The sequence below is a fragment of the Barbatula barbatula genome (genome assembly GCF_947034865.1).
Source record: "Barbatula barbatula genome assembly, chromosome: 5".
NCBI lineage: Eukaryota > Metazoa > Chordata > Actinopteri > Cypriniformes > Nemacheilidae > Barbatula > Barbatula barbatula.
In genome coordinates this window covers 13,303,765-13,316,625 of record NC_136769.1, presented here as the reverse complement: position 1 = coordinate 13,316,625, position 12,861 = coordinate 13,303,765, and the positions used below count along the sequence as shown (strand labels likewise).

The 12,861-nt window shown below is 38.3% G+C and overlaps 1 protein-coding gene across 1 annotated transcript in view; it reads left to right on the top strand.

Moving 5' to 3' along the window:
* Positions 1 to 12,476, top strand: part of cacna1aa (calcium channel, voltage-dependent, P/Q type, alpha 1A subunit, a) — a gene marked incomplete at its 5' end in the record, with an annotated part of 72,459 nt that extends 59,983 nt beyond the window's left edge. Inside the window, 3 exons of the mRNA XM_079457629.1 lie at positions 5,885 to 6,086; positions 6,189 to 6,418; positions 8,300 to 12,476. Coding sequence (XP_079313755.1) covers positions 5,885 to 6,086; positions 6,189 to 6,418; positions 8,300 to 8,905 — 1,038 coding nt within the window. The 3' untranslated portion in view covers positions 8,906 to 12,476. The remainder of the gene's footprint in view (positions 1 to 5,884; positions 6,087 to 6,188; positions 6,419 to 8,299) is intronic.
* Positions 12,477 to 12,861: the final 385 nt, after the last annotated feature.

The following is a 12,861-nucleotide window of genomic DNA, read 5'->3' as shown; positions in this document are numbered from 1 at the left end:
TTCTAAATATTACTGCTGTTTTTCTCTTTATCATTTCATTTAGGATCATACAGATTTGTGAATTTTTAAGCATTCATTGACTTGGGAGTTGATACTGATGTGTGATGTGTGTAATATGTATTTGTGCGTTTGTGCGTGCATGTGCGTATACAGTGTGTTTCAGGTGCTATGGTGTTTGGGAGTAACTTTCAAACTTTTTTTATTTTACATGAGTGTGATGGTGGTTTTGGCTATCTTAAAGAAATCCCAAAATTTTGCCTCTGTATCGGCATATAAAATTGGCAGGTTACCTGATAACTCAACTTATAAATACCCATATAATAAGCTTACTATGGCACATCAGAGTAAGCTACAAAGATTTGTTTATGTGCTTGCAAATTTTTGTTTATCTTTAACAAAAAAGTTACATATTGTAACTTAAAAATTAGTGTAGATCTCCTAGTTTTTTTTACAATAGTTAATGATGCAAAACATTAAATGGTCAACATTATACTATAAATTGTAAAATGTGTCGTCTTGTTTTACACAATAAATTTGCATAATGAATTGATTAAAAATAAGCAATAATCACAGATTCGTGCTAAATTCATTTTATGTGCTGTTGTACATGTATGTGTGCATTAATGCTATACTTCACCCCAAAAAGGAAAATTCTGTCATCATTTTATCACCTTCGAGTTGTTTCCAAATCTGTATAAATGTACAGAGAAAGATATTTGGAAGAATGCTTATAACCAGAACAGATTTTTGCATACAATGACTACCATAGTAGAGAAAACGTAGTTTATCATTTTATTTGTTCTGTTGAACACACAAAAGAAGACATTTGGAAGAATGTAGGAAAGCAAAACGGTTCTGGGGAACTCTTGACTACCATTGTATTGTAGTGTGGTAGTGAGAACTGGGGTGGGGGGGGGTCAAAATATTTCTGGTTATAAGCATTCTTCCAAATATCTTTCTCTATGTTCATCAGAACAAATACATTTATACAGATTTGGAACAACTCGAAGTAAGTAATATAATTGAGGGTGTTTCCAGTTTTCTCTTGATTTATTTTGTGCAACTGTTTTTATCTGTTAAGCTCTTTACCAAATTTTAAAACATTGAAAACCCTTTATTGCCAGACAACCATCACACAATTATATCATCTTATTATACTTTTAAAAAGAAAATAGTTCACTTTAGTGTGGTTGCTTATTAAATTATGACAGATTTGTACGGTGTGAAAGTAGCGTCCCCAACACAGCTGTGTTAGAATTTTCCACATTTGTGTGTCTATGTGTTGACCCTTCTTGCTTAAACATATACCTAAACATATTGTGAAACTAATTTACATGAAAGATTTGTTTTTTTGCTGTGGTCTTTGTTGCTATATGTTTTGTATGCGTGCGCGCTCTCTAGTAGTTTACATCTTTATGGCCACTGTGTCTTGTGATCACTGTACCGTACCTCACCGTATCATTTTGTGTGGTGTATCGTGATGTATTTCCTAACACATGCCTCTGGCCCTTTAGTGTGTGCTGCTGTGGTAAGTGTCTTTTCTGTCTCCACTGCTTCTGTGTCTAACCAGGTTCTCTCTCTCTTCTCTCTCTCTCTCTCTCTCTCTCATCTCCTCTCCTCTCTCTCTCATCTCTCTCCTCTCTCATCTCTCTTCTCTCTCTCTCTCTCTCTCTATCTCTCTCCTCTCTTCTCTTCTCTATTCTCTTCTCTCTCTCTCTCTCTCTCTTCTCTCTCTGTCTCTCTCTCTCTCTCTCTCCCTCCCTCTCCCTCTCTTCTACTTGTTTCCCATCATCGTTTTCGTCCTTTCCCATTGTACCACATACTCCTGCTCGTTTCCCTACTTCTTCTCCATTTCCTTCTGTGGAGTACAATCTTTATTCCCTTCTCTCTCCTTCTCTCTTGCCCACTGTGTATGTGCTTTGTGTATTTGCACCCTAATGTGCTTTCTGTGTGTGCATTGTATGGCGTGTCTTGGGTTTTTGTGTGGAAATGATTGTGTAGCAGCCACGGAGGAAAGAAGGCACAGGGGAGATAATCTACAGGGGAGATAATCTCACTGTATGTGCTGTGTCTCTCATTCATTGATTTGCTATCACCATGATCTCTATTTTCTTCTCGGCTAATTGTCAAGAATTCTTCAGACATAAATATTAGTGGAAAACCAGTATGGGTTTTTCAATGGCCAACACTTAACCAATACCCCCTCTAGTCATAAAGATTTGGTTATTACCTGAAGTATTAGTACTTACTTAGCAGTACTTTTTCTAATTGTTAAAAATGTGTAAAAGAAATCCCAAAACAGTTCAAAGTGTTTTGGGAAAGATATTTGTATGTGCTCTTAATTATGTAAATATTAAAGGGATACTTCACCCAAAAATGAAAATTCTGAAATAATTTACTCACCTTCGAGTTGTTCCAAATCTGATCAAAATTCTTTGTTTTGATGAACGCAGAGAAACATATTTGGAAGAATGCTTATAACCAAACAGATATTGCACCAGTTAAGGAACAACTTGAATGTGAGTAAATTAGGTTTTTTGGGGGGCTGGTGAAGTATCAATTAGTAAGAACAAAAATTTCACCATTTACTGTTGTAGAAATCACCCAGATCTTTCTCTCTCTGCTTCCTTCTAAAGTAAATCTGCTATCTTTGTGCTCTACAACAGTCTATTCACACTTACACATGCATGTTATGTGTTTTGTGTGCATATGTGTCAACAGTATTTGTGTCTAAATGTGCCGCTGTCTGTCTGTTCTGTATGTGTTGTCAGCAGATACGTGCAGATCTTTTGGTGGCCATGTTTTTATTATTAATTTATTATAATACCTTTCATAAATTAACATGAATTGGTTTTAGTTGGTATAAGTTGCCCATGCGAGTATTAGACATGTTAAATTGCACAAATTGCAAAAATTAAAGGGTCGGAACTAAAGGTGTGTTCGATCTAAAAGCGAATGCTCACCCAGACTTGCCTGAAACGCCTCGTGTAACCACGCCCCCCCCCAAAATCTACGTCAGTTCGTGGTATGATTTGACTTAGAGGGGCGTACCTGTCAGTTCTATTACTTTGGAACCTGATGTTTCAAATAGGGTAAGAGGTGTTACATTTCCGTCACACGCTTGCTGTATTGACCAACCACTACGCACTGGTTAACTGGCCAATCATAGCACACCTCGCTTTTCAGAGCGATGAGCTTTGTTAAAAAATCTGTGCGTTTCAGAAATGCGGGGCAAAGAGGAGATAGGAACATGGACGGTATGTGAAAAATACAGCGTTTTTGAACCTTAAATCATGTATACACATTGCATTACATCTAAAACAAATGATAATATTAGTTTTAGGCCATGTCATATGACCCCTTTAAGAGCAATGCAAAAGTGTAATACATTACTTTAAAAAGTAGCGTTTCACTTGTGTTTTAAAATTTGATTGATACTCTATCATTTGTATCAAATTCACACAATATGAGTAAAACAATATGTGAAAAGTATAAACTAAAGCAAATTCAATCACAGTACAATAAAAGGTCAGGAGAGCGTTTTCCTTTTCTATAGTGGTTTGTTACTTCTATGAAGGCACACTGGAATAACTTCTTTAAAGGTTCTGAACAGTCAAACGCAGGATCACATTCATTAGTAAGGTGGAACTTAGTACAAAATGCCTTGAGACGCTGTAAGCACTGTCCTTCATCTTGAAACATCCTCACATTCCTGTATTGTGTTGTGCATGGCTTTAAAAGAGAGGCGCCTGCTAAAGAACTGTGGTTCTCTGGGATGTTCTTTACCCTTTGCTGGCAGAGTCGGATGTGAATGAATTTATTTCCACTTTACAGATGTCATTCTGGATGCATGCAAGTCGAAAACATTCTGCAACTGTCTTCCTCTCTTGTTCCTTCTGCTTCTCTCTCTTTGTCGTCCTCTTTCTGGTTTCATTGTAATTCAAACCTTTCTGTCCTTTCCTTCTCTGCATGGTGAATGGGGTTTATGTTGTGAACGATGAATGTATTTTTTAGCTGGAACTGAGTGTGTACTTAAGGTTATACACAACAAAACCACACCGACTCTAAGACTTTAACACACAGACCCTTTATATCTGGTGTTAACATCTGTTTGGGGCAATCTGATCACAAGGATAAATAACCATTTCTGAGCATTATACCATATTTGGTAGTCAGAAATACATATGATTATTTGTAGAGCACATTTCTAAGTCTCAGACAACAGTGAAGGACCGCCTACTTACCTTTTAAAATTCACGATGCCTAGAAGAACCTTTTTTGTCTAAATTGTTCCATAAAGAACTTTTAACATCCGATGAACATTTCTGCTTCACAAAAGGTTCTTTGTGGTGACAAAATGGTTTTTCAGATTATAAAAAGATAAGACAGAGATGGTTCTCTTTTTAAGAACCTTTGATTGAATTGTTCTCTTTGGACCCAAAAATGGTTCTCCTATCGCGGTGAAGAACCTTTTAAAAAACCTAAGTTTTAAAAGTGTTGTCTGTCAATCATCCCTTGAACTAATAAGATTTAAACATGTAAGTTACAATGTAATGTTTGTTCTGTGCTTATTCAATATAAATAAACTGACATCGGTGGCATAACGCAAACTGCAGTGGCCCTCCCGCAGGAGTGGAGATGGGGCCCCTTTATACCATATAATCAAGTCAGTTGAATTCATGCAATAAAAAAATCACGTATTTAACCAGTCCTATGCCACTTACTAGACCAGATTATTTTGTGTCAAAACTATTGGACTACTTTCACGTAGCCTCGTGACGAACATCCAACTTGGTACAGCTCACTAGGTTCGGTCAGGGCCGGTCAAAAACAGAGTTGCGACACACTTTGATGCATTTTGCATTCAATCTGATCTATGCATATTGCTATTTTAAAACTTCCTAGGGTGAATGAACGTCTAATTTATTCAAAATCCACATGGAACATTTAACAATTATTGTTTACTAACATTATTGTTGTTAAAAATGTATAAAATGTGATCTATGAATGAGATTAAAGCATCTAGTACAGCAGACTTCTGCAGGGTGCATACACCGCCTTTCTTATCCTATAGCCTAACTTACATATATTTAATATATTAGGAACCTCAGTTAATTTAAAATCCATCACAAGAAGAATACAGCAAGTTCATGACAATGTACGCAATAAAGCATCTCTGTGTAAAACGTCCCTTTCTCCTGGCATTTCGCATATTTCACAATGTCCATCTAAACCGTGCGCTGGCTTTCAATGCTGAGAATGTCAAGTTTGGAAAGTCTCTCTAGCTCAACGCAAACTTTTTAAAAAGGGTCTCAAAGTGCAACTTTTTAAAAACGCAGCCGTTTTCGTTTCCATGTAAACCGTTTCAGAGTATAGCCAAAACAGTATGGAGGCCTCCCGTACTGTGAGCTCTCGCTGCTCGACTATGTATTAACATTTCCCCGGCAAAATGTGGATTTGCTGCACCAATAAGACCAGCGGGGAGAGACGATTTACATTCGCCAGACTTTAAACACACATATAGGTCAACCAACCTGGATCCATGTAAGTGCAGACCGTTTTGATAACGCTGTCATGTGTCAAGGAAAAACTTTTCAGTTTTTCATTGTGTAAACATGGCCTAAAATTCATAGTTATTCACATAAGAATAATTAAGTCCAGTAATACAGTAATGTATCACAACTGACTACTTGTGATCAGATTACCCACAACGTATAATACCAGGTGTTCACACAACCATCTGCCTGCCATAAACTAAACATTACAAAAATGAAGCTCCCTTCTCAACTCTGCCAAACCCATCAATTTCCAATAAATAGAAACCTCTCTTTTTCCTTCGCTCCTTTTTCTTTTCTCTCTCTCTTTCTCTCCACTGCTCTCTCAGCAGACCATCACCGATAACAGTCCTATGAAACGCTCAGCTTCATCTCTGGGACACAGTCGCCAGGGCCGGTCAATGAGGGGTGAGGACTACGCCATGGATAGGGTCATCCCAGAGGAGGGACCCAGACATGGGCATCGACACAGAGATCGCAGCCATCGCGCATCAGAGCGATCTCTCAGCCGTTATACTGATGCCGACACAGGTCGTGATTATGATAGATGATGTTGGGAGAACATTACTTGTTGAAGTAGCCTGCATATTCACTGATAATAAAACATTTTCCTCTCTGGCTTCGGACCACCAGGTCTTGGTACAGACCTCAGCACCACCACACAGTCAGGTGACTTGTCCTCAAAAGAGAGGGACCGGGGCCGGGCCAAAGACCGCAAGCACCATCACCACCACCATCATCACCATGGTTCTGTAGATAAGGAGCGATACGGACATGAGCATGGCCACAGACAGTCAAGAGAGACAGATCGCCGTTGGTCTCGCTCGCCCAGTGAGGGCAGAGAGTGCCTGACTCACAGACAGGTGGGAAACTCATTCATAAAGGAAATACTACTTGAGCTGGTAGCTGTGTTATGGACTATGAGAGGATTTTTTACTTGGTTCAAGATGGTCATTAACTCATCCAAAATACTTTTCCATTGTTTAGGAATTAGATGATATGTGATTTATTGAAGAAAAAATGAAACAAAATACAAATATGTTATGTGAATAGTTTTTAAACATAAATGCAAATTCAACAACACTATATGAGAAAAATAATATATATATTTTATGTGTATTTTATTTTTGTTATTTGTAGTTTTCATGTTAATTTTAGTTTAATTTAGGGGAAGTTTGATCATAATAGAGTGTTATAATCCTGATTTAAGTGTTGGGTTATAAACCTAGTCTTATTGTGTGAGACTTAAACTCAATTCAACTAAAATGAACATGAAAACTAAAAATATAAAAAAAGAAATAAAAAGAAATGTGCTTTTGTAATATTTCATTTTATTCAATATGAATATATTTATATTTCTATAAATGTTGAATTAATTTGTATTTATAAATGAATATGTATTATTATTATTATTTAAGTTTAATTTTCATTTTTTTATTTAATAATTTTACTACCTCAATTTAAACTTGTTTCAGATTTAAGTTTCATTCAGTTTACTTCAGGTAATATTTGGTCCAATATTTTCTTTGAGGTAAGTTAACAGAAATGTTTTTATAGTTTCAGTTTCTGGATTAGTAAACTATAATAACCATCTTGAACCAAAAACAACCACACATCTTAAGATCTGGTTTAATTTTTGGAAGATGATTGCTAGCATGTTACAAAACAGGTACCATCTTTGATTTCCAAACAATGTAACACAAATCATCTCACAATATCTACACATAGTTAAAGGTGTCCTGAACTGGCCGTTTTTGTTATTTAATACTATTATCTGAGGTCTACTTATGACGTTCGCATAGTTTTTACATTTGAGAACGTCAAAATCAATAAGTAATAGGTAAACCTTAAAATGCAAATTGTTTATATATTTAAAAAGAAATCTGCAACGGACCATTTATCAAGACCTAAATGCCAAAGCTTTTTGATCTAAGATAAGACAACAAGCATAAAAGTGCATAAGTAAATTAGCAAAAGAGTGCTATGTGATGCAACCTTCCGAGCATAAACACAACACAGCGAGTATCAGTTTAATTTAAACTGACGGACAAAACAAATGTTAAGCTGAAAAATATGTCGCTATGGTTACCAGTTTGTCGATCATCAAAAATGCGGGAGTGTGTACTATGTGTGGCTAAAGTCTTTCGCGAATCAGTGGGCGGGGTTCACTGGGCCTGGTGTCAATAAACGTTGTCATTTCAGTAACAAGAACGACTTCAGTTCTGACACTTACAGGATGTTCGTTTAAATACAATGTGCTTTTATATAACAAAAGGTCAGGTTAAAATTGGTTTCTTAATTCATGACACCTTTAATATTGTGATCAGCAGGAGCAGTAAATAACACCAGTGGTATGACTGAATTACTGAACTTAAAATTCAGTCAATAAAGTTTAGAGTTAGCTGTGTAACAGATATAATTATTTCAAGATTTAAATCGACAGAATTGCAACAGAATTAAATTATTTTTATATGTTTTTCTTTTTGTGTCCTCTCTTTTCCCTGATCTGTTGCTTAATGTTTGGTTATTTATTTCATTGCTGTTTACATCGGTCGCTTTGCTCTACTGCTTTGCAATTCTATTCATTCTTGCATCGCTCTCTTTCTTTGTCTTGTCCTCTTACGACTACGCTCTTTTCTCCCTGACTGCTATTGTGTCTATGCATCATCTCCTACTGTCTTTCTTCTTGTTGTGTGGTTAATTTTGTCGTTCTGTTTTATTTGCCTTGTCCCATTTTCATGTAGGGCAGTAGTTCAGTAAGCGGGAGTCCAGTCCCCTCAACCTCCGGGACCAGCACACCCCGCCGTGGCCGGCGTCAGCTACCCCAAACCCCAGCTACGCCCCGGCCCCATGTCACCTATTCTCCCGTGGTCCGTAAACCCATCAGCACCCCCCCTCCAGGCCAGCAGAACCGACTCCCAACCCCCACATCACGTCGGTTTTCTCCACCTGGCCCTGAGCCCCCAGTACCCACCCACCGCCACCCTTCCCCTCCCCACCACGGTTCCGCCCGGCATGCACACTGGGCCCCCGGCCCTTCAGAGAACGTGGAGGGGGACGGTTTCTACGATGACCAAGACTATGAGTTCAATCACGAGCCTCCGTCCTACGAACAAAGCCCGGTTCAGGGCAACCCCCACCCCCATTCCCCCAGGACTTCCCGTCACACCGCCCCATCTCAGGGTCAGCCGCACCCCCGACGCGTACCGAACGGCTACCGTTCCTCCTCACCCTCTTCACACCACCACGCCCCCGCCCACCCGGGACCTCATAAGCCTCCCCATCCCAGAGGGCCCAGGAAGGGCCTTCATGAACCCTACAGTGAGACTGATGAGGATGATTGGTGCTAGCCTCTGGAAAGAGGGGAGCGAGGGAGGGGGCCAGGACTGGATCAAATGGGTCCTCACGCAGTCACCGGAATGGACTGCCGAAGTACACTTAGCCGATGTGGAGGCCGGTTCAAAGCAAACGGGAAAAAGTATTCAGAGCTGTCCAGGGAAACACTAGGCAGTATTTTGAATGTTCATGGGGAAATCAAGGCATGATTCTGTTTCTTGTTTCTTTACAATTTCTCCACTGCCGAGTGTTTCCCTGTATGAGATGGACTGCTTACAGTCGATAGAAAGACTGGGGAGGTGAAAATTAAATCCTTTTCTCAGCCTTTTTCTGAAGAAAAGAAAATTGGTAAGGAGGTGGAGCGTCTGGACTTTTGGGATGTTTCATGCAGTCCCTTCTTAAGGCCATAATGTTGATGGCTAACATGAAAATATGAGCTCCTAAAAAAGAAGGATCGCCTTTTTATTTTGCAGAACTTAACTGGAGATTCATTAATTGCAAAAATCAGTCCAGATGCTGGGAAATATCGATGAGTTTTATCATCTTTGTTTACTGTTATTAATTCTATCCCAGTGAGGCGTTGTGAGTGGGTTGGGAATGGGCAGCCTGGACAAGTAAGAACGCCCACCCTGCACTTCAGACCCCAGACTCAGAAAGCAGAATCACGAGCGAAAAAAAATTGGAGAGAGAAAAAATTACAAGCTCTTCACTCTTTCTTCTTCTGCGGCTTTGTCTTCTGCTTCTCATTGGAAACATTGGAGTTTGAATCTTCTGTTGCACTGCCCAGCTTTGTTTGAACTCCTAGAAAATAAATCCCTTGGAAATCCTGCATGATTGAAAAAAAAATCTACAGAGAAAAAATATAAACAAAGAAACTTTGGATAAAAGGGGGGAATGGGGGGATAAATTCCTTGGCTCTTTTGTCATGTCTTTAAAGTTCTCTCTCTCCTTTCAATACCCTCCCTCTCTCTCCCTAAGATCTCTCTGTCTTGAAGGTGTGAGAAGTGATCTTTAATGGTTTTATAACAGATTTGGTGCCAAATGACACATGCAAATACAAAAAAAAGAATAATGAAAAATAAAAAATAGCACAATTATTTTTAAGCTCGAAACGTTTTGTAACCGTTTTATTTAGATTCCTCTGTCTACGTATAGGTGACTTATTCACTTGCACAAAAACAGACATAGTAGCACACAAACACATTATAATACACAAAGACCTACAAACACATATTACAGATATTTCTGAGCACTATTCCGAGTGTGATTCCTTCTGTCTCTTACACTGTCAGCATGGTCTTCCAGTCTTCCAGGGTAATAATGAAGTGAGAGAGAGGGTTGGGTGGGCTGCGAGTGAAAGAGAGAACCTTTTCATCTTTAGATTTTTTTATAATGACATTGTGTATGTATACAGAAATCACATAAATGATGATAATTGATGATGGTGATGATGAAGATGATATTGACAATGATGTTTTTCATTTGATTTTGTACCTGTTTTTGTATCAGCTGCTCTCTGCATCGCCATACATGTTGTCATGTGAGTTTCGTGTAGATGGTGTGTGGAGCTCTGTGATTGTAATCCGTCGTGGGCCTTGACAGAAACGTGTCTGACCTTCAACTCAGTGTCCTCAGTGGCTCCGTGACACGAGCTGTTTCCATGGAAACACGTTCTCAAGCACATCACTGAGCGTTAATGACAGTTTGAAGCATGCTGCGTCTAATCTCAAGTCTCTGTAACTGTGAACGCTTCTTATTAAGAGGAGAAAATAAATTTAATGGGTATGGATCTGGGTGAATGAGAGGAGAGAATTGATTAGTTATTGAATATATGGATATACATGTAACATTGGATTCTTTATAGAGGTTTAGATAGTATCTAAGTTTGCTAAGGATATCATTTAGATTTAGATCTCCTCTCTCACCTCATATTTATAATGATAAGAAAAGACAGGCATAGGGTTTGTCATATTTAAAAAAACGGACTCTAAAAGTCACTAGACATTGATAAATGGTGAGAAGGTAACTGAGCTCCACTACCTCTACTCGGTCAGCAGATGGCGCTGTGATCCACATTGTTAAGCAGCCAGGGGTCTTGGTTCTGACCGTCGGTCTCGCCTCTTTCTGTTTCATGTTTATGTCAATGACCTGTACACTGAGAGTAGTACTATGTGTCTGTCACAAATGGTGCACCGTTCTGTTTTCAGGAAATGTAACACAGCCAATCGAAATGCACAGGAACATGTAACACAGCCAATCAAATTGCATGGGTGAAACAACGACCGGGCCTTTTCAGCCAAAACTTGTCTCTTGTGTCCCCCTGATCTTTGTGTGTTTTTGGCCCACATCATCAACGAGATTGAATTCTCTGTGGGGTGACCCAGCATACACGGACACACTGCCGAACAAGTCATACACCTTGCAGCATGTGCATATTATACAGTATGTAGCATTTATCAACAGTTCCACGCACATGAATCACACACTTGTGGTAGGCAATTCTGGATGTAGCAATTATTGTGATATAAGAGTGAAACAGTTGGCAATTTTTTTTCCTTTGAGGTTCGTATGTGTCAGTATGTCCACTAATAACTGGTGAGTATTGTCTGAGACTGTGAACACAAAGTACAGAATCCAGGTTCCATGTCTCCACTTGATAGTTTAGTTAGTGTTGGAATAGTTTGTCTATGCATTCTTAGGAATGTATTACTGAGATCAGTGCCTTATTCACTTTTGCAAAATCATAGCTGTTGTTTAGAATGCATGTCTCAACCCGTATACATACAATGTTTTGCAGTGTTTTCTCCACACAGAAATTGATTTACATAATTTGAAGACTTGGTTTAAAAAGGATTTATTTACACACACACATTAATATATACATTTTAGTTGCAAAAAAGTAAAATATGGAAATGTATGTGTGTCTGTGAACGGTGTGTGTTTGGTCTGTGTGTGTATGTACAGGATCAAAATTCACTGTGCAAATGATTTTTCATGCTCATTTGCATGCACGATGTACTCTCAACTTTGTGTGTGTATGTCTGAGGCTTGAAAGAAAAGACAAGCAACAGTCTGGATAGGGCATTGACATTTCTCACTGTCTGTTAAAATAATCCATCACTACTAACAACCTCAGTCCATGTTCTGCTAACAAATGGCAATTAAAAATACAATGCCAACATGCAATGTGAGAGTCACGTTGTAAAAAGGAATTTAAAAAATAACTTTTTCAGAAACAAAAAAAAGTAGAGAAGTATTTACCTCAAGAACTGCATGTGCTATGTGCATGCCACAGCGTTTGAAGTCAACTGCAGGAATAAAAAAATTAACATTTTGTAAAAAACACACACGACTACAGATACATCTTTTTTAAAGTATCATATTCCTTTCTGCTCTACTTTTAAAAAGAAACAAAAGACTAATTCAAACGTATTGTGGGGAGGAAAATAACTTTGGTGTGATTTGAAAGTTGGTCCTTTTTCTGTTTCTAGCTGTTTTTTTCTGCAAACTGAAAGGAGAGACACTTCAACACTATGTTCAGGACACGACAATATGATTAATGTGACACATAAGAAAATAAATAAAAGTGTCAAGAAGAACAATTTTGCTGTTTTTGAGTTGGACCGGGAGTGTGCGTGTGTTTAGTTTCTGAAAACCTCTTTCCAATCTCTTCAACTATATTAAGCTTTTGATTCTTACACAAAAAGAATGTGTAAAGATTGTTTCATCGGCCTGAAGTTAACTTTCCGTCTGTGGTTGGTTCTCGGCCTGGCTAGTGGCCAATAATATAACCATTTAATTTATATTAGTATTTTATTGTATATTGATTGTATTAAATTAAACTTCTCAACAGTTATTGATTATTTGCGGTGGTCTACAGGTAGTTAGGTTTAGACCACATAACGTGTGTATGTTGTTGCCACTGAAGCCGTCTATAACAATATTATAGATGCACATTGCTTTCTGTCAT